Source organism: Solea solea, chromosome 11, assembly GCF_958295425.1.
Source record: "Solea solea chromosome 11, fSolSol10.1, whole genome shotgun sequence".
Lineage (NCBI taxonomy): Eukaryota > Metazoa > Chordata > Actinopteri > Pleuronectiformes > Soleidae > Solea > Solea solea.
The window spans coordinates 18,135,847-18,157,839 of NC_081144.1; the positions used below are offsets into that span (position 1 = coordinate 18,135,847).

Genomic DNA, 21,993 nt, shown 5'->3' on the forward strand with positions numbered 1-21,993 from the left:
CAAATTGTTAGGTTTGTCCTCTGGGTTTTCTCTAACCTCTGAAGCCACAGTCACACAGGTGGCACTGGGTGTCCTGTTTGTGCTTGCTTGCTCAGAGGCCGCCTCCTTTTGTGGTGACGGCCTCCCATGTTTGCTTGGGAAACACAGCATCGAGATTGAGATGTGACAGGACGGCTGCACTCTGCTACACATAGCTTCCCTCCTCTCCTCTCCTGCCCTGAATTACATGTTTAAAAACAGTTTGATGGGAAACGTGGAAGACACATGATTTTCACCAGAAATATAATAAACATTCTTGGGAACAACTTTACACATGCGCATTCATGCATTTATCTATCAGCCAGTCGTGTGGCAGCTGTGCAATACACGGAAAGCATACAGCTGCAGTTTATACTCATCAAATATCAGAATATGGCAACATGTGAACTCAGTTATGTAATGTGATAGAAGAGTGTGTGTGTGTAGGGCCTGACTGTCACAATATTTATATTCAGCTGACATTGTTATGTAAAATATCAACTGTCAAACTTACACAAACACTGGAAAAAAGACAGCTTGACACACCTGTTTATATGTAAATCTCCAACAGGCTTCTTGCTCAAGGTCCCATGTAATGATGCAGCTGAAGATGTGCTCTCTTGTGCCGATGCTGTGCAGCTTTACTAACGTTATTGATCAAAAACCCCAATTAAAGACGAGGCAATAATTCAGTAGCAACATATATATCCTGATATTATTTTCTTTCTTCTGAGAGTAAGGATAGTCGTGTTCCAACTGGAGTGCAGATATTTATAATTTGAAATACACTTACATTACATCCATCGCACATGATTGACACAAGCCATTGGATTTAGAGTCAAAATGTAATTGCAGATGGTAAAAATTTGTCCAATTTGAATAAAAAACACTTTAACTTTAACTATAATAGGGTTATAGAAAGCTTAAATGATAATTGTGGATGTTCAGACTAACATAGTGCCTCTGTGCAGAGTGCTGCAGGTATGGATGTGTGTCTATTGTGTGTCGGTCACTCACACACACACCGCAGTCTCTGTTAGCTGCAGAGCAAATAGCACTTCTACACAGCTGCTGCACGCAAGAGAGCATGCAGCAGTTGTGTGGATGGAAACATTTTGTTGATGAAATCAGTGGAAAATGGCCCTCCTGGTTTTTATCTAGGAGGGCTATGGTAACTCAGACAACCACATCAGCTACGGCAGCAAAGAACAGAAGCCTGAGGCTGCAGTGGACACAGACTCACAGATCTGGACAGCTGAAGACGAGAGAAATCTAGTCTGGTCTGATTCTCAAACTGCAGAAGGGTAGGGTCAGCATTTGGCATCAAGTGCATATGTTTATGGACCCAACCTTCATTGCGTCAGCAGCAGCACAAGCTGCTGGTGGTGGTGGTGGTGTAATGGTGTGGGATATGTTTTCCTGGGCCCCATAACACTAAACAGTAACTGCAGAAATTCTGCAGAAATGATGTGATTCAGTAATGTCAACATGGGGAAGAACCAAAAACAAATGACTCCAATTTTTGGTGAACTCCATGACATTAAGATCTGGAGAGCAAATGGAGAATCTGCTCCCCGACCAGTAATAGTAGGGTGGTTCTAAAGAAGTGCTCACTGAGGGTCATTGCTTTAACTTTCATTATTTGTTAGTTTCACCCTCTTCACATATCACTCAGCCTTTATCAGGCACAGTGACAACAACCAAGGATCCAAAACATTTTAAGAACCTTGGAGTTGTTCGTCTAACCCTAACCTAATAATACACTGTGTACAACAAATAGTTACGTCCCTCATCTTGCATACATCATGTGTTGTCATTGAAGCTAGAGTAAAAAAAAAGGGGGCTGATTGAATTTCTTGTAATTGCAATGAGAATTGTTCGACAAAGAACAGGGAATAATAGAAAGCTTTCTCAGGGACTGTTAAGCCAGAAATGGGTGGCCTTTGTCCACAGTTTACCTCTGAATATAAATGTTCTCTACCGGCTGATTGCCATTGTATTGTGACTCTTTTCAGGGTTGGGTAATGGGCTCTATTTAAGTCATGATATGCACTTCAATGTAAGGACCTCCTCAACAGTGTAGGGCATGTGAAATTAAACTGCAGAAATAACTTTAACTAATAAATAGTGCTTTACTAAACTTAGATATATTAGCTTGTTTGTAAAAACCATGCACTGGAGGTTGTTCTCCAGAACTGCCATGTTTCTCCAATGTGCTGTTGTTATATGTAACATTTAAAGATATAATATGTAACAACATTTCTACATTCAAACTCTAAATCTAAAAATGACTACTGTTATATGTTTTGTTAAGTAATGTGCTTTCATTAGGCAAAACGATTCCAACATGCTCTAAATCCACAGAAATGCATATTTCTATACAAGGTAATGGATCGTTTGATTGCGGTCGCCTTTTAAATTACGTCCTAAGCTTTATCCACCAAACGAGACTACAAAACAACAATTCCCACGATCCCGTGCTGCATCATCAAAGCAGGTCTTTTGTTATTGTTTTGATTGAGAGACCCATAGCGGCAGAAATGACATACTGTGGGTTTAACAGAGAATACAATTAGCACAATAGTAGCAAAGACAAAAAAAAAAGTCAAAATAAAAGATGCAAGCAATAAAAATAAATAAATCTATGAACCCAAACTGTAAAATCAATACATTTCTATAGCACATTTGACAACAACCTCAGTGGACTGAACGACAAATGCAAACTGCAAATGATACAGAAATGCATGCACCAACTGGAGTTGAACTGTAGCGAGGAGAAATATCGAGGGTCTGGGCAGCTCTCACATGAAGATGTCGGCTGTTCCACAGCTTAGGAGACACTACAGAAAAGCCTTTATCCCCTCCTAGTTATAATAAAATTGTCTAAAATGGTGACTTCAAAGAAGACATTGTATTTGCTTCCCTGATCTCTTTCAACAGGTCCTTTTTAAAGTTTGACCTAGGAAGGGCAAGTAACGACCTATTGGAGGATCTCAAGTTGCAGTTAGGCTTGTTGGGGTCAGGAGTTCAGTATTCTGGTGCTCGCCTCTTACGAGCCTTAAAAGAAATCATCAAGATTTTAAAATGTAATCAAAAATGGACTGGTAGCCAGTGACATGGTTGAGTATTTGGTGAAATGTGTGTTCCTTTTTTGGTGTCTCTAAATAACTTGCATAGCTCCGACCATAGAGTTGGACTGGAGTCAGTCTGAAAATCCTGGCATATATTCACGCATTAATAGAAAACCTGTTTTCCCCTTTTTAGTTCTGTACAGCAGCGCTGGAGCACAGTGCAGCAGAGGTCCGAGAGCCGGCGATGCGCATTATCTTGTCCATGTACAAGCAGCACGGAAGTGCTGCTCTCAGCTACCTTCCGCCCAACGACTCGGCCACACGGAAGAACTTCCTCTACAAAACCCTCTTTGATGGCTTTGCCAAGATTGATGGAAAGCTGGTAGAGACTCAGGCAAGAAGGGTTTTTTTTCTACCTCTCCTGCGAATGTATCATTTATAGAAGATAAGATAAGATAAGCCTTTATTGTCTCCAGAGTGGAGAAATTCATCTTGGGCAAGCAAGAACTTTGGTACATGCATATACAGAGAGAACCCCGCCAAATCCACATCATATAAAATACTCCACACGGTCCACACATCTGCATCACTTAGTCACAAGTGTTCACCTTATATTGCACACAGCCCAACAGCCTACAGCCCTATATCATGATATAGTTGTTTGCCTAGTGACTCCTACACTCATTTGTGTAGAGTTTAAAAAGGAAAGGGGAGCTTACACAGCCTTGAGGAACTCCAGTGTTTGTAGTTAGCATGTCAGAGAGTATGGAATTAAACTTAACTTGTTGTGTTCTGACTGTAAGAAACGCCTGATACTATCTGATCATATAAGGGTTCACCTCCATCTTTTTAAGCTTCTCTAATAGAGTTTGTGGCAATATAGTATTAAACGCTGAACTAAAATCCATAAAGAGTAATCTGGCATATGCCTTCGAGTTTTCAAAATGAGGTGACGCTTTATTTATGGCGTCATCAGTGCTTCTGTCACTATAGGCAAATTGGTAGGGGTCAAGGAGATGTTGAACCCGTTTACATAGGATCCCTATCATAACACGTTCGCGTGACTTCATAACTACTGATGTTGCCTTCTTTTGAACAGGAATTATAGTTACTTTTCTTTATAGGGAAGTTATACTGTGTGTGTGTTTACTGAAAGCTGAAATAAGGGACACCAGGCTGGTGCAAGTTCATGGGCAAATGTGTGTAGAGGGAGTGGGGAGATCCCATCTGGCCCCATCGGCCTTCCTAATCTGCAAGGCCCTGAACACCCTTGTAACCATGACAGGATCTATTAGTATACTATCTGGACTTGGGTCACATGTTACAGTGACTGAAACACCCCTGCTCCCCCTCAGAAGGCCTATCAAAACGTGAATAGAAAGAGAGAAGGTCATTTGCTCTCTCCAGTTTGTTACATTCAATCATTCCCCTCTTTGCAGTATTCAAATTGGTCATGGCTTTGACACAGTCCCACATTCTCTTTGTGACCTTAGTTGAAAAAACATCTTTAACCCATTAACTCTGTTGTTCTCATGCTTTTTTTTGCAGTTCTTAATGTCGGTCGTTAATAATTGCGTGGATAACAGTATCCACGCAAAACTTAAAGGCGACATAGACCGGAAGCTCCAATTAAAGCTGCGTTTGTGTGTGTGTATATGCGTCATTACCTCGTTTATGAAACCCTAAAGTTTCAGAACAAACAGTTCAGCCACTGCTGAGAAAATAGGGTTTTATTGTTTTCCTGGGCTCTGCGAAGCGGATCGGCACTTCCGTATGTTGATGTTGTCATCAGAAATACTCACCACTCCTCTCACCACCGTAGCGCCTCCTGGTGCGGGCACTAGTCCGGGCACATCCGGTTGCGTACATTCAACCGCAGAAGAAGAACTACTCTCGTTGTAGCTGCTGAGATGCAGAGCATCCACCGTGCCAGAGGGGGAGCTGTGTATCTGAGAGCTGGCCCACCAATTACGTCACTTCCAGGTACCTGGCCAATCACAGGACAGTGGGAAAGCTCTCGTTGGCTGTCCAATCACAACACAGTCCACGTTCTGGGGGTGTGGTTTTGGTCTGAAACAACGCGGCTGACGAGAGCGTCAGTGAGGAGATATTTTGATCGGCTCGTTTGCAGCGACTGGGAGGTTTTTAACCATGAAAACAAGTTAATATATGTAAGTAGACCTCCATAACTAACATATATGTGCGATACAAGCATTCGATGTCACCTTTAATGTAATCCATAATAACATCTCCAGTGCTGTTGATGTTGTTGTCTTGATAAAAGATGTCCAAGTCTGTTGCTAGGAAACAACTACTCAACTCCTCCTTGTACTTGTCCTGCCAAATACTGACAGTCTTTGAGATGGGTTTACTTTTTTTCGTGTGCACTTGTATGTGGGGATAAAGTCAGTGGTGTTGTGGTCAGAGTTTGAGAGAGGAGGTCTAATTTTAGCAGTATATGCACTGTCGCTCTTACAAACAGTTGTTGAAGTCACCAAGTACGAATATCGGTGCGTCTGGTTTGTGTTGTAGTAGCTGATGGACACAGTCTGTGATTCTTGAAGCAGCTTAGGCGCGTTCCCTCCCAATGTGTGCCCGTACTTCCTCCGTAAATAAAACGGTCTTAACCATAAACATTTGAGTTTGAGATCAGGTGTACACACCTTGTCTTTCACTACATTGTTTTTACACCAAGAGTCCTCATGAAAATACACACAGAGTTACCGTCCCTGTGCATACGGACATTCGAGAACCCCTGCACCTGAATCAGAAGGTCCGGGAAGTCCTCCTGTAACCAGGATTCGTGGCAGACCTGTGTGTGCAAACGAAGCTCATCCAACTTATTCCTCAAAGATCGAGCATTACTGAAGATCATTGAAGGCAGGGGTAACTTATCACGCTGCCGTCAGTACTGAATGCCGCCCCTCCTGCCTCTTTTACGTGACTTCTTTGCTGCACCAGGTCCCCCTGGTATATAATCCAGCAGAAAAAAAACGGGATAAACCTCAGGAAGAGACCACAGAGGAGGGATCCCTCTCCCAGGACAGACAGACGTGCAGTAGGTGTCACATGTACAGAAACAAGTTCAACAGACTACAAACAAAGCATCACATTTACAAAGTGGAAACACATAAATACAGAAATGTAAAATGTAGAAAAGAGCGGGAATTGTAACAGAAGCTAATAGAAGAGTGGCAGATGGTTATAACTGTACATCAACTTATTTTTATTCAAACAGATTGTAGTCTGAGAGGAGCATCTGGTCGATGGACGGAGACACTGTCAGATATAGCAGATGGGATGATTCTCTTGCTGAAAAGAGTTCAGACGAGAGTACGTGACATCATGTCTTTATTATAACTGACAGTAACAAGGAGGAGGAGGAGGGGTTTTATGTTGCACAGACGGATAATCATCTCCTCTGCCTCATTTGCCAAAACCAGCACAGTCTTCCATCCATCCATCTTCTACCGCTTTATCCTCCACATAGAAAGGTGAAAGGTGGGGTACACCATGGATAGGTCACCAGTCCATCACAGGGCCACATAGAGACAAACAATCATCCACACTGACGGTCAACTACGGTTAATTTAAAGTGTCCAATTTACCTATTCCCCAAATCTGCATGTTTTTGGACTGTGGGAGGAAACCAGAGAACACCCACACTCTCACAGGGAGAACATGCAAATTCCATGCAGCCCTTGTTCCGATCGGGTGCTCGACCACACAGGTTATCTTAAACAGATGACCTCTGCCAGATCCATGTCCTTGTGCCTGTGGGTGGTGAACACCTGGTTAGTGTTGCGTTTCCTTCAAAACCATCATACCATAACCAACTCTACTGTCCATTTTGGGCCCTGTCCTGTTCTAATTTTATATATATCCTGCCATTTTTAAGAAGCATAACACCACCTTCCACTGCTTAGCTGATGATGCACAGATTAACCTGCCATTAAAGCTAAATAGTAAGGATCCCATTCAGCCTTTGCTAGACTTCTTAAAAGATGTCAAATCCTGGATAAACAGGAACTTCTTGACAAGGCTGAGATAATTGTTTTTGGACACACGCCCCCTTACTGTCCCACTGGTCTTCTCGGCCAATTTCCCCTTAACATCTGTTCATCTGTCAAAAATCTCGCCGTGACCTTTGACTGTGCTTATGAATATGACAAGCAAATCAGCTCTGTAGCAAAAATCAAAGGCTACCTCCCTATTATATTTGAAAAGAGTAATCCATGTTTTCTACCTTCACGGCACTTTACTGTAACTCCGTTTTGGAACTGATCAATGATTAAGCCTGCAGCACGTCTCCTCACCTGTACGTGTGGACATGATCATATCACTCGAACACTGGCCTCGCTCCACTGGCTACCCAGCACCTCAGTATCTGGCTGATCTGCTGCACATGTACACGGTCCAACCAGCTGTTGCTGGAAGTCCCTAAAACCAAACTGAAGACCAGAGGTGACTGAGCGTTTGTGGTAGCAGCCCCTCGGCTTTGAAATAGACTGCCCTAGCACATCAGATGTGCCCAGACTCATGCGAGTTGAAAATCTTCTTTAAATCCCTACTTTTTCCTCTCCATTTGTGTGTGTTTACTTACAGTATGTTGTGTATAGCAAGTGGTGCAATATGGTAATCCTAGTTCCTGCTGCCATATTGTTATGATCATAAACAGCACTGTGTTCAAACTCAGCTGTGTTAAAAGTGCTTTGACTTTACTTATTTTGTGAACGTGCACTGGAAACAAAGGCAAAATGTGGTCAAGTTGAGTGTGTGTAATAACAACGCAACACCCCGTTTTTCAAATATTATGTTACTGTTTTTTTTGTTTTTTTTTTTTAAATGTTTTTGACTCATGAACTTACAGAGCTTAATTTCCTGGAGTTATTAGAGACCTTCATTTCCCAGTGCGTAATAGTCAGCCCTCATCTGTGAATGTTGCAGCCAACACAACCACATCACATCACTGCAGCATGATAGTTTGAGGGGAAAAAAAGTTAAATTCATTACAAGCGGCTAACATCCTGTTTGTTTTCACACAGACACAGACTACGAAGAAGGGAGGTGGTCAGCAGCACCAGGGCCAAAAGGAGAAGGAGAAGATCCACTCTCTTCAGGAGCAGCTGGCTGCCCTGAAAGAGATCACAGTAGGTGCAGTTGTCTTCACACTGCGATGACATCACGTCTAGAAACAGATTACTAATTCATTTTCGTGACATGAGTTCACTTTTAATCCTAATGACTGAAGGTCTGTAGTCACTCTTCAGTTGTTACAGATTCCCTGTATGACACTTTGTTTTTATACATCTCTGTTTGTCCGTGAAGGAGAGAGACAGTGAATGCACCAAAGGACAAATGCCCAAGAAGGATGCCCCTAAAGATGGGACACAGCCCCATAGAGCTGCCAAAGCAAGTATGTGCATGTGTAAATAGGAACAAGTAGACAGAATCATTATATTCTTTAGCACAGTAAAACATCATAAAGAATGCGAACCACTTGCATCACCTTGTTGTTCAACCAGTGTGAGGCTTGTTGTCCCAGACTCCTCCCCTTTTTATAAATGCCAGAGCGGGAGCATCTTTACCTTTGTCTCGCCACTGCTGCAAGCATGGTGTGAGTGACCGAGAGACTCACTGAAACACCTCTTAGCAGTGGGGATTTTCCACTCGTCCGAAACTCAGTGTCGGATTCAGGAGCAGACAAACACCTTCTGCACTCCAAGGGGCATAAAACAGGATGCATTTCAACTTTATAATAGGGTTTCACAATTTTAGGTTCACAAACATGTTTATGTGATTCTGTTCAACTGTCCATTGTCTACCGTTTCTCCAGGGTTTGCGGGTCACTCGAGACAAAATTCATATATAACTTTGAAAATAACATGGCAATACTTTAATATTGTTTTTTGTTACCAAAGTGGAAATGACATTAGAAATAAGACAGTGTTACCCTAAATTGACCTCCCTATGAAGACATTATTGCAATACTATTAATATGTTGTTACTGAACTGTAATGTCAATTGTTTGGTTGGTTAATCACATGGTGGTGACTTATTTCCATTTCTGTCATTTCCAGCTGTCAGTCAACTTCCCCAGAACACAGTAGCTGTCCAACAGTCTGTCAGCTATCAGGACAAGTGAGTAACTCAAAAGATGTGATATGACGCTTTATCAAAATAGCCTTGACCTACTTTGGTGCTTTGTGGTGTTTTTTGTGTGTGTGTTTTATTTGTGTGTCTGCTAATTTCCCAGCTCATGTGTTTATTAAACTTTCATTAACTGTATCATATTTGCTTCATCATTGTGACTCCAGGACTATTTATTGACAGGAAATGATCTCATGGCATTTCTAATCGTATGTTTCAGCTTGTGTATATTCTGTGGTAAAAAGGACGAGTCGTTCACAGAAGACGGACTGGACCTTCATTACTGGAAGCACTGCCCCATGCTGCGACACTGCGGTGAATGTAGACAGGTAGACGGAATCATTTAAAGAGGTTTAATCGCTTCTCACCATCCTCTTAAGGAGTAAAGTGCATTTGGCTAGCTTTGACCACCACCACCCTCAATGAAAGAGCATGTAGATACAGATGTACAGCTCTGTCGCTCTTCTGTGTTCGCAGATCGTCGAGATAGCCAGCCTCACAGAGCACCTACTGGGCGACTGTGAAAGCAGTTCAAAGTTCAGCGCGTGTCCACGCTGTTCGGAGGCCGTGGCCACAGAGGGTCTGGCTCGACATGTTCAGGGTCCTTCCTGCAGTCGTGAGTTTCTCTCTTTGTGCTGCATTTCACAGGAATGTTTTAAGAGAGTTCCGGCGGCACGGCAGCTTTGTGGTTAGCAGTGTTGCCTCACAGCGAGAAGATTCGATTCACAACATAACTGCACAATTTGTTAAAAACACTTTTAATGATGTTTATTTGAAGACTTCGTCTTTGAAAAGTGTACTTCATACGTCCAATTGTACAAATGTGGCAGCAACTAAAACCTTTTATAAAGAAAAGAATCTCCACCAGTTTATGGAACCTTGTCCACAGCATTTTTCTGTTCTGTTGTTGGTCGGCTGCTGTTACCACTATTTACTGTCTCGATGCTGACTTCGGTTTCTTTTGTTTTGGGTCTTTTTGCACTTTGCTCTCATTGGACCAACTCACCAGAGGGAGAAACTCTTCCGCTTCATCGAGCTGTTTTCACTCGTCTCATAATACAAATCCAGATAATGCTTCTTTCACACCATATCTCTGTCACTGGCCTTATGTAATGTTTACACCCATAATAAACACTAGAATTGAATTGTAAGTTGAGATAGTCCTTCATTATATACCTTGAAACAGGGTATATTAAATGATATTCTCCTTCACTTGTGTAGAGTGTTTTGTTTGTTTTTTCCCCTGCATGGTATATATTAAGCAGCTTAAAGGTGTCCTGTTTCTGTTTCAGCTTCCAACTCCAGTAATGGCTCCAACCACTGTCCTTTGTGTCACAATAACTTCGCTCCTGGAGAAGAGGTAAGATGACAATATAGAATGTCCAGACTTTCCAGTTTTCTCACCCTCATGCCTGTGTTTCCACATAAAGCTGTGGTTGTATGCAAACAGAGAGAACAAATCTGGGGTAATATCATGTTAATTGCCTCGCTTATCTTAACCCCGAAGACAAAGCGAAGCTTCACGACTCTCCGTTTTCTGTTTTCGCTCTTTTATATCAACACAGGAGCTGAAAAGCCCCTAATGTTAGACTTGAGGAGCAAACAGGTGTTGAGGTAAAACACCGCCATTGTTGCTCTCGCTTACAGACTTCAAAGAAGGAAAGGAGAAGAAGCCTTTGTTCTTAATGAGCTGTTTCATTCGTCTCAAGATGGCCAATGCCATTGCATTCTTCACATTCCTATTAGTGTAAGAAGGAGCAACAACAACAACTATCCGTTTAGCTATAAATAAGTCAAACATAGCCATGTTATCCCTTAATCATGTGTGTAGAAAATGGACATTCAGTGTAAAACACTTCTTTTAATACAAATGATAAGCACTGGACTAAAATAAGTCATTCTTGGTTTTTCCTTTACTTCCAGCTGTAGTGGCAGATTTTAATCCAGTCCATCTGCTCTAATCAGTCGTGTTATTAATCAACACAAAAAACACAACACATCAGAATAAGAAGTTTCAGTGAATTTAATCATATTCTAATGTTACATGTTTATGTACAATGTAACAATGTAATGGGAAGAAAGGCTGAGTTCTTATGTTGCATACTTTACCAGTGCTCACATTTCAGCTCTCCCCAGTCTGTTCATTCATTACTAATCCTCTTTGAGTCTTTTTGTCTGACAGAGAATTAAAAAATTAACATGGAATTTCTTTCTCTACTGACTGGCACCTGTAGTGTGTGTGTGTGTGTGTGCGTGCTAAAGTACTAAAATATAGAAGTGGTATTTACTAAAACATCGATTGGCCAAGCAGTGATGTCACAGCAGGTGCTTTCCTTCGGCCATTTGATACACGGACAGCTGTGACATCACCTGTGACTAAGCTGTGGTCAGATGTCTGCCGTATTAGAAAGCGTTGAGTCACAAGTAGCAACAAAAACATCGGCCATTCCCATTTTAATGTTAAAACATAGACAGACCGACAGATCATTTACAACATTGTTTTACAATAGTTTTTACTGATTTCCTTATCACTAATCACATATGAGAAGTACATAGGCACAACTTTAAGGTCCATTGTGTAATATTTAGGGGGGTTTTAATGGCAGAGATTGAATATACTAGCTGTAAGCAGGTTTGTATATGTGTATAATCACTTAAAAAATTAGTTGTCACTCGTTTTTACATGCTGGATAGCTTTAAACTGGTTTTACAGTTACGGCAGATCTTTCACATCCAATTATTGATCGTTCAGGCTGAACCTGTCACAGATTTTCACCAGTCGACTTATATGCTGTGCATTGTGTTGGATGTCGTCCCTCTGTGTTCTTTTTCGGACTCAAATTCACAACATGCAGTCCTGTCACCGCACACATCCTTAAAAATCCAGTGGAGAAGAAACGAGCAGAAAGTCACACTCTTGCTGCCAGTGCTCTGAGCGTGGACCCAATGAAAGAGTGCAGTGTTAGTGGGAGGGAGGGCAGCCGCGTGGGCATTGACTGGGCCTACAGTCACCCGTGGCTGTCTCAGTGGAGAGGGAACCGGCGAGAGGAATGAACTCACTGAGCTACTTTGTCCCTGTTCCAGGCCTGGAAGGCTCACCTCATGGGCAGGGACGGCTGTAAACAAAACTCACGCAGAACTGTGGTGTCCCAGAGAACTCAGCCTGCACAAGGTAAAGCATTCATACCCTCTCTGCTGACACCTACCTCCCCAATGCTAGATGTGTGAGCACTGTAGAAAGTGCCCGTGCTTGTTGGTGTTATTTTACGTTGCTGATTTTCCACTATGGTTTCCTGCCTCAGAGCACAGAAGGAGGCATGTGATAATAGTGATAAAACTGATGAAAGGTGCAGGCTTGACAGTGATGATAGTGGTTGTTATTAGGACATCCAAACTGAAACACGTTACAGTCAACAGTGTCTTGGTGTTTTACTTTTTTTTTTTTCGTTGTTCCTGGTAGAGTCTGTCTTTAGAATCCCATGTGTTTCAGCATGGCACGATGAATTCTTCCAGTACAATGTTTATTCTTCTTTACACTGACACTGAATGTATGTTTTATTACATAAACATTCATTTGTCATGTATGGTTGTTGAAAATGAGCGTTGTAGTTGTCTTTCTGCGTCGATGCAGTGACATCACCAGAACGATTTTCCAGCTCGAAGTTCGGACTCTTCACATTCACACATTTAAAACTCGCCACGTCGCAATTTAATCGTCTCTTGAGCCCAGTGAAAACGACACAGCTCTGCTACGTTGTTTGTTGTACGAGAACACAACAAAGAATATCCTCTGCTATAAAAATACAACCAAATAGAGCAATGCATTGTATCGGGGAGAGTATCGTATGGCATCTTGACCTGTTTAGTGTTTCATCAGTGTTTTTTTGTTTTGTTTTGCCAGACATGTTGTCAACCTACTGTAAACAATCTACTGATACGACTGATATGAAAATGTTTATAGTCGCATCACAGGCAAATGTAGACTGCAGTGCAGTGTGTGTGTGTGTGTGTGTGTGTCCAGGCAGGGCTGTTGGTGCAGCTAAGCTGCAGCAGGGCTGGCCAGTTGGACTGAGAGGCAGAGGCAGAGGCAGAGGCAGTCGAATCCCAGCGCTGGCACCTGTGAACAGAGGACATATGCCAGGGAAGAGGTGATCCCTGAAGTAACTCCACCAAAGTCACTTCTCCCCCATCCCCGTGTTCCTGCATATAGGCACTTTTAGCAAACAAATAGCATAACATTATAACATATTCACTGACATATGCAATAGGATTTAAAACGTTTTTGTTCAAAGCCATCAATATGCTATATTATGTTCCACATCCCAGAAAGAGCAACACCTTATTCTTATCAGTGTCATAGTGACGTATTTATATGCGTGTTTACACTGTCCTTTTTTTCAAATTAAATTAAACGTACCATAGCGGCTGATGATGGAGGATCCACACAGAGAAGACTGTCTTTTTGTTTAAACCCCAACTTGTCAGTGTCTGCTAAACAAACTGACTTGACATTTAACTCCCAGCAGGATATCTGAGTGTGTTTCCTGTGGCACGGTGTGATCTTCATGTTTTTGCTTTTCGCTGTCCGTCTGCCAAATATATACTGTATACAGTATATGTGTACATACATCTTTACCAGCTCTACACCGTCAGCTTTCTGTCTCAGAACTCAAGCTGAGATTAGATATCCACAGATATTGGCTTTAGAATGTATTAGCACAGATATCGGCAAACTCACCAAGAACTGCCGATATGACTCATGACAGCAAGAGTAGTATCGGTGCTGGGCCCAAGCACTCGTGACGTATCGACAACTTTTGCCGTGCAGTCCAGGACGTCACACTCATCGTCACCGCGTTGCATCTTTGTCAAGGTTGTAGGTGTAAGAGCTTCCCATAGACAACCAGCGTCGAATCAACCAATGCTTGAGTAATTTGCTAATCAATCACAGAGTCTTGATGGTGAAGACAATAATCACTCAAGGCTGATAAGTGCAAACACTCCTCTCCTTGTTGAAGTGGAAACGAGAGAAGAGGACGAATGAGGCTGAGCTCTGGTTACAAGCAGAAGACTTTCTTCCCTCTGGGAAATTCTAGCAGACACTGTTTCGTCAGACCCAAGGCTGTCATTGACCTCCTGTCCGCCACACGTTGTCTTTTCTTTTTTCTCTCTCTTCAGTTTATTCAAGAATAAAGCAGCAATTTGCCAAAGGGATGATGTTTTGCTGCTTAATTAAAGCACAGATTAGACTTCATTTATTCTTCCTCTGAATGTCTGTAAATGTTATGGTGCAGTGAGGGACACAAAGTAAATGTGGTTCAGTGTAAATATGTAAATATATGTAAATAAAAACTAGAATGTGAATGAATGTCCTTTTTTCCCCCCTCTTGTTATGACCGGATGATTATTGAAGCACTTCTGTGTATTTAACCACAATCTAATCTCTGAAAACTAAGACAGTTGTATATATATATTACAACAGTATTATAATGATTGTATATCATTATACTTTTGGTTCGTTGACAGCCAACTTATGTGAATCTCTGAACCAACAGAAACATCTGTGTGTATTGAAAAGTCTCTGACTTTTCAATACACACAAATTAAAACTATTTAAGAGAATATTTGATTTCCCAGATCACCCCCATTGGCTTTAATGTGCTTATCGGCTGAGCTCTGTAACAACAGGGCATATGTTTATTGCTAATAGTGTTTTCTGCTTTCTGCTTTATTCTGCAAAATTAAGCATCATTAAGCTGATGCCAGAGTGTTTAGTTACCTGTTGTCAAACCCATGTTTCAGAAATAAGATGAAACAAAGTATTTAAAGACATAATATCTGTGTCTGCAGAGCCGAGTTTAGTTCGTTTAAAGAGTATAACCTCACACAACGTTCATTATGTATTTCTATATTTGACCCCCATCCCCCAAAAAATCCAGTTTTACCTAAAATATCCAACATAAATTTACACTTTTACAGACTCTTGCACTTCTTTTGTTTTTCGTTTTTTTATTGATGGCCTGTCTTTAATAAATACATAAAAATAAAAGGCAAAATAAAACAATATATTAACTTAAATGTACGTTTGTTTATTTATTTATTTATTTTTTACAATTTACCCTGCAAAATAGATCACTCCATCGTGACTAAATGGGTTTGTGGTTCACCTTGACAGTCACTTCGGAATCCTGAAGTCATACAATGACAATTCAAATCAGTAACTTCCAAAGAGTCAAGTCTTTACTTTTTTCCTTTTCTAAAAAAAAAATGAGTGTGTCATGTCAAGACACTGGAGTTATGAGAACTGAAATGGCACCAAGAATCAGAAACCGAAGAACATTTTACAAAAATGTAAAATCACAGAAACAATGAACAACAACAGTGGAGAGAAAATCCCACCTGAATCACTTTTTTAAAATAAAAAAATACACGAGAGTCAGCTGAGCTTTGGCTCACGGTGTTTGACTTTGGAAAGTCACATCACTGTCCTATGCGCACAAACCAGGTCCTTGTCGTGGACGACGCTCCACATCCTGAGAAGTTCCTCTGGGCTCAGTTTGTGCACCACGATGAGGTTTTTATAAAAGCAGGGCTCGCTGTTCATGGGGCTCACCTTGCGCCTGGTGATACCAAAGGTCCTGAAGCCCGGGTGCGTCTGTGGACGCAGGTGAAGACTCTGCAGACACATTCCCATAAACACGTCATCGATGGGGTATAACTCCCGCTCCTGTGAGGCCACGAACAGCTTCCTGGTCATCTGTGAGGACATCAGGAACCCCCCACCGCCGACGTACGGCGGGTACGGCTTGTCGTGAAGCTCTTTGGGAATGTAATATTTGCTCTGTCGGTTTCGGATCGGGGTCGCCTTGTTGATGGTGTCCCCCACAAACAAGTTGTCCACCTTGCCCCCCTCCACTTCGAAGCTGATGAGCTCCAGCAGGTTGTTCGTGTTCACAAATATGTCGTCGTCTCCCTTGAATACGAACTGGACGTTGGAGCAGTAGATGTGGAACCACTTGAGAAAGTTGACCTCTTTCAGCGTCAGGTTGAAGAAGGTGTCCATGAAGTCCCACTGCAGAATGTCCCCGTAGATCTGGTCCTCGAACTCGATCAGTTTCTGGAGGTTCTTTGTGTCCTTGCCAGCGGTGGCTCTTCCCAAAAGAAACAAAGTTTTGATTCTCTTCCCGTCTATGGTTTGCTCCTTTCCCCAGGTTTTACGCACAGCGTCCCGCCGGTCGTGCTGCTCGATGACGGACTTGACCACAATGAGGAGGTGCGCGTCTCCGCCTGCGCATTTCTCCGGGTGGTTGATGAGCATTGGAAAGTATCTGCAGTGTCTGTGCAATACAAACTGGTGAAACCTCGCGTCCAGGCGCCGGAACCAGTCCTTCGTCCTGATCGACGCGTCCTCGCTGCAGTTGAGAACCTGCGCGTCCCAGGAAGCCGGTGTCCCATTGGAAGCCCGGTGCGCATCCAAATCGTTACGCACCGGAGAGACTGAGCTGACCGGAGCACTTTTCCCCGCTCCCTGTTTGAATAAAAAGCACTCGGGGCCACACCAGTCAGCACTCCTCGTCTGTTTCCCTCCGACCCCGTCTTTCTCCACCAACTTCAGTTTGTGGATCATGAGAAAAGACGCAAAGACCAGAGACACACTGAGCAGCGGCTTCAGCAGACCGAGCCGCTTTCTCCGAAAACAGTGATCCATGTCAGCAGTGAGCTGTCAGCGCGGCGTCCTCTGTGTCCTCAGATGCTGGACCCTCTGTCTTCATGCTGTTCCACAGCACAGAGTGTGAGCGGAGCAGCGTTAACCTCCACCACAGTGTATCTGCTCCTTCTATCCTGCGTCCTGCGCGCTGACACTCGAGTGGCCCCGGGGCCTCTTTTCCATATCACGGCACGCTGAGTCATTAATAGCCGCTCATCTCTCCGGGCTATGTCTTTACAGTGTGAGTGTGAGTGGAAATATGCTGCAGGACAAAACCCACAACACCATCCTCCTCCAAAATATCTCCTCCCCTAACGACACGCACTCATGTGAGAGCAACAGCTTCACACCACATTACAGTCCAAGTCTTCTTCTGAAAAAATTGCAACATATTAGAAAGGACATAAAAAGGACACAATCCTCAGGTTGTCATAAAAAAGTCCGAATTCTGAGATTAAAGTTTGGCTCACTTTGTTGAGCCAAACTCAGCTATTTAGATTTTTTTCATTTTATCGTTATTATGTTTAAATGTTGTGTATGTGTAAAATACCAACACTGAATATTCTACCAACGTATGTCTAATTAATTAACACATAACAATTTAAATAGAACCTGGACTAAAGCTTATAAGTAACAAACAAACACTGAAACCTGTACCGCACTGTTGTATTTGGATAAGCGAAACAAAACGACAGTATGTAAATCACACGCAAATCGCATCGAGGAAATAAAAAAAAACTTGTTCGTTTGCTTTTTTAACTTCCTCGATGTGATTTGCATGTGATTTACATAAACTTGTGACACAGCAATGAAAGGACATATGGCGTCATCTTGTGGACAATCTGCGCAACTACACTCTCCCGCTCACCCCATAAAAAAACTCGATTGAAACTCGACTACGTCAGCAGAGGACGTAAAGCGGAACAAGCAAAATTAACCTTCAAAATAAATGTCCTTACTTGCAGCTGATGAATAATTTTGCAGTTTGTTGTTTCTGCACGGGATAAAAAGGCATCTTATTCCTCGTCTCAACAACAAACGAGGAAAGGAATAACAGGAAACAAATGAACACAGGAAAAATATTTTTTTTTGAGAAAATGTATGTATTTATTAACTAACTAAATTTGCAAAACAAAAATAAAGAGCATTAAACAATGTGCTTTTTAAATTTAGAGGTGCATTTTAATTTTATTCCCTTGATTACATGTTCCTGTGTGTTCTGAGTAATAATACAATGACAGCAGCACATTGACATTATATGACTGTTTATTCACGGTGTGTGACAGTATATGTGACGGATTATTAATCCTGTGTGTTGAAGTTTGAGGGCAGGGCGACCGTAAATGCTCCCTGACCTCTGGGTGAACCCGAGCAACAGGAAATACAACAAAGCGGCTTCAACAGAGCTAACGACGCCACACATCATGGACACAACCGTGTTTGAGCGGAGATAACCGGGCTTGAGTGTGCTATTTCAACTCACTATGAACCACAGAGTCGAAACTTTATCACAGGAGTCGCCAAAAAAAGTGAAGAAATACTCCCGGCACATTACACACGAGGTAAGCGTTGAGCTAAGATGGTCGTTGTTAGCATTGTTAGCTTGTGTTTACTTGGTGTGTGCGCCTTTATCGATAATTAAGAACTGTTTTCAGGTCGTAGTTGAACATGAACATTTAATTGTATGCACAATCAGGGGGCGCTAATCTCTACATTTTTATCTCGATTTATTTAACTTGTCTAAACGCTCGGCTACGGGACACGCGCTGTTGTGGAACCAGTAAGTTTACAAATACTCTATTTATTGACTTCAATATGAGAGGTTATAAAATGATTTACTGTAACGTTTCCTGGACGAACTTTTTAGAATTTGAAGACGGTCTTGAGAACTTTTTTGGGAGGAGTTTGTCGAGCGGAGGATACAGTGGCGTAGCGGGGAGGCGCGTCTGATAGACTTCAGACTGTGTTCATGCATATGTTTCAGCTCTTTATCAGAAGTAATCTGGTCATCATCAACACATTTATACGTGTACCATGTGACTGTTCAGGTGTCAGAACATGGCTTTATGAAAGACAAGGAGGTGAAACTCCTAATATTCAAACAACCATGTCTTTAGACCGGTTACAGAAGCCTATGTTATGGTATTTCACACAAATATTATGCTTTTTTTTCATAAAACGACAAAAGAACGATTGCTGCTTTTTAACCCAGGTTATATAACCTATTGTTTATGGTAAGTACATTATTCACTAGATTGAATCTCTTGATTTATCAACGGGATGACGTTAATAAAATAGCCTGACAAACAACAAGCTCAAACTATTCACACTTACTAGTCCAACAGTAACAGGTCACCCTTGGTTCAGTATCGCTCGAGTGAAAGCCAGATCTATATGTATATGTGTGGATCTATATGTGTATATGTGCACATGTGTGTGTTGAATCTTTTCCCATCTCTACCATTAGGGATTGAAAAACCACATTGTTGCTTTGCAGATGTCAAGTCAACTGGACAGCTCAACTTCAAGAAAGAGGAAGACCAGCTCCACAGTCAAAAACTCCAGAAAGGTTTGTGTTGTGTGTAAGGAGTAAACAGCCTTTATAAAGAGCAAGTAGAGAAAAGAGAGCAATTTATGTGCTGCTGTCTGCAACTTTAATTTTCACACCTGCATGTACAGTTAAGTTAATGCAAATAAATCAATGAGTGTATATATCAGTATTTGTTATGTAATGCATCATCCTCACCTTTGTAATTAACATTATGTCCCAGGTTTCTGCTACCAAGAGGAGATATATGAAAAAATCAAAGACGCACTCAGCAACAGAGAGCACTTCATTAGCCGGTGGTTACAGCGAAGCAGCCATTCCGCTGAGGAGAAACTCTGGCATCAGCTGTGAATGCTACCAGTACACGGACCGGAGGAGATGCTCTGCATCGCCGGAGCCCGAAGGACAAGAGGGCAAAGAGAACAAGTTGAGGACGAGGCTGGACGTGGATGGCTGCAGCACGACTGACATCCAGGACAAACCGGAGTGTGAGGAGATGGATTATGAAGAAACCAGCAAGCACCTTTTCCCAGATGATGACAGCAATCAGATTCTTCCTGTCGAGCAGTTCTTTGGAAATTTGGATATTGTACAGGTGAGATGTTTAAGGCTAAGTCATAGACTGGAACATCCTGTGACTGAAATGAAAGTAAGTTAAGACAAACATATTTTAAAGATATTGTGGACTTAAGATGGCATATATTCAAGTATGTTTGAAGTGTCTACCTCATACAATCACACTTTTTGTCAAGAACATATTTGACTGTTTTGATGTAATTTTGTTACCTCAGCTTTAAACCCAGGTATTGCTTATGTTCTACCAGCGTTATATTTAGGCCGAATTGTAATAGTTGACTTTGCTAATTGTTAATTCTCAAGGACTAAATGTAGGTTATCCCCACTGCATGACGTCCGACAGCTCCACACGTATGACTTGTGTCCTAAGGTTAAACTTTTCTGTGTATTCCAGGACTTTCCTCAGGGATCGTCGGCCTCTTCTGTCCAGAAGGAGAACAGGAGGCGACATTTTTATGCACCAGAGGACAGCGATGAAGACGAGGTGGGCTTCAGCACTACACCACAGAACTTCACGAGAGACATTTAGTGAACTGAACTGATGACTGCGGTGGACTCAAAAGTAATGTCAGTGGGTGGACATAAACCCCTCAGCACTTAAAAAAAAAAAACGGCCAAATGAAACCATCCAGACTCTCAATCTAACCAGTCCTTGTCATATAATGTGGGAGGATTCCGAAGCCCCGTAGCTGAAATGATTTGTGGTTTGTGAGTTGAACTAGGTTGTCCATTGTTTGAAATGTCCGCACAACAAATGCCAAATTTTCTCTCTGTACATAAACACTGGGTTGAGCACTTAATAGTTAATAGTTCAATTATTTGTAGAAAATGACCCAATGCAGTTATACTTTAATTATTTATTGCTAAATTTGGGCTCAGACCACCCCAGTTCTAGTCACGACAGGCTTGTACCTAGAGGGTGTGTTGACGGCACTTTAGATCAGTCCATGTTAGGATTGGGCCGATTCCATACTCATACAGGACTGTATATCGGAGAAAGAAAAAAAAGTCAAATCTAATACGATCTGAAAACATTTAAAATGACGTAAATGCTACAACATGTTGTAACAAGACACTGTCACATCTGCACGTCTTCCACACAGATGGAGCATTATGTTTCTGAATGTGGCTGCTTATCGATAGGCGGTAAATGCATTAAGAGTTAAATTGCTTAGAGGGGCAATGTGTAGAATTAATTTTTTTTTTTGAATCTCATGGTTGTTGCAAGATCCTCAAAGTGCGAGCATAGTGATTAGGCTGCAGTTCAGTTACGGCTACAGTCGTCACTGTCGAGAACTGTTTCTGGAACTTAAGTTTAGGAAGGTTGGACTGATACCAGCATTGTATTTTAGGTAATGGAACCATCTATATTCCATGTACCATTCTGCTTCATTATTTAATTTAAAGTTTCAGCTTGAGAAATGTCTAATACAGTGCTGGGACTTATGTATCAACAAACTTTGAAAGAATTCATCATTATTTCTCACAAATCTACATCGTAAAAGCAAAAAGAATGTCAAACTCAATAGTCACATGTGGATTAAAGCAGCATAAGGAAGGGTTTCAGTCTGTTCATGGAATGAGGAAAGAGAGAACACGCCAAATTAAAAGGTTTAAAAAGTCATAATTTATTAATGCATTCATTCTTCAAGGTCAATGTTAAGTCTGTAGTTCTGTTTAAGGCTCATTATTCAAGTCTGTAATCTTTGTGTGCGCAGTTTCTTTTTTGGCAGCTTCTTAGCACAAATACATTAGTTTATATAATATACATATCAGTGCAGCTAATTATCTGACCTGACCTGTTCCCATTTGGCTAATATTTGCAACAATGACAAAGTTACATACAAAAAGGCATTATATATAAAAAACAAATCAGAGGTTTACAGTAACTGCAATAGAGATGTCTGATATAGATTTTGTAT

General features: G+C 41.7%; 3 protein-coding genes across 8 annotated transcripts in view; 2 read left to right on the forward strand and 1 right to left on the reverse strand.

Annotated features, from left to right (window-relative positions):
- Positions 1-14,607, forward strand: part of cep104 (centrosomal protein 104) — a 28,813-nt gene extending 14,206 nt beyond the window's left edge. For all 5 annotated transcript variants that reach the window (XM_058642838.1, XM_058642837.1, XM_058642836.1 and 2 more), the window contains 9 exons: positions 3,283-3,483; positions 8,135-8,239; positions 8,418-8,505; positions 9,170-9,230; positions 9,460-9,568; positions 9,717-9,855; positions 10,532-10,599; positions 12,324-12,411; positions 13,261-14,607. In XM_058642838.1, the coding sequence (XP_058498821.1) occupies positions 3,283-3,483; positions 8,135-8,239; positions 8,418-8,505; positions 9,170-9,230; positions 9,460-9,568; positions 9,717-9,855; positions 10,532-10,599; positions 12,324-12,411; positions 13,261-13,391 (990 nt within the window). In that variant the 3' untranslated portion in view covers positions 13,392-14,607. The remainder of the gene's footprint in view (positions 1-3,282; positions 3,484-8,134; positions 8,240-8,417; positions 8,506-9,169; positions 9,231-9,459; positions 9,569-9,716; positions 9,856-10,531; positions 10,600-12,323; positions 12,412-13,260) is intronic.
- Positions 14,608-15,307: 700 nt separating this feature from the next.
- b3gnt7l (UDP-GlcNAc:betaGal beta-1,3-N-acetylglucosaminyltransferase 7, like) lies at positions 15,308-17,416 on the reverse strand. The gene has a single exon (XM_058642844.1). The coding sequence runs from the start codon at positions 16,945-16,947 to the stop codon at positions 15,715-15,717; it is 1,233 nt and encodes a 410-aa protein (XP_058498827.1). The 5' UTR covers positions 16,948-17,416; the 3' UTR covers positions 15,308-15,714.
- Positions 17,417-18,262: 846 nt separating this feature from the next.
- Positions 18,263-21,943, forward strand: c11h1orf174 (chromosome 11 C1orf174 homolog). Of its 2 annotated transcripts, none has more exons than XM_058642848.1 (4): positions 18,263-18,509; positions 19,415-19,516; positions 19,719-20,090; positions 20,466-21,943. In XM_058642848.1, exons 1-4 carry the CDS (start codon positions 18,432-18,434, stop codon positions 20,598-20,600), a joined length of 687 nt encoding a protein of 228 aa, XP_058498831.1. In that variant the 5' UTR covers positions 18,263-18,431; the 3' UTR covers positions 20,601-21,943. The 2 variants fall into 2 exon arrangements, with proteins under 2 accessions (XP_058498831.1, XP_058498832.1); XM_058642849.1 differs by having other exon boundaries at positions 18,274-18,509; positions 19,445-19,516.
- The last annotated feature ends 50 nt before the right edge of the window (positions 21,944-21,993 follow it).

Bases quoted from the DNA above. Each gene is read 5' to 3' on its own strand.
- b3gnt7l (XM_058642844.1), bottom strand. From the start codon at position 16,947: ATGGATCACTGTTTTCGGAGAAAGCGGCTCGGTCTGCTGAAGCCGCTG.
- c11h1orf174 (XM_058642848.1), top strand. From the start codon at position 18,432: ATGAACCACAGAGTCGAAACTTTATCACAGGAGTCGCCAAAAAAAGTG. The intron at 19,517-19,718 runs GTTTGTGTTGTG...ATTATGTCCCAG, and splicing joins CAGTCAAAAACTCCAGAAAG to GTTTCTGCTACCAAGAGGAG. The intron at 20,091-20,465 runs GTGAGATGTTTA...TGTGTATTCCAG, and splicing joins GAAATTTGGATATTGTACAG to GACTTTCCTCAGGGATCGTC.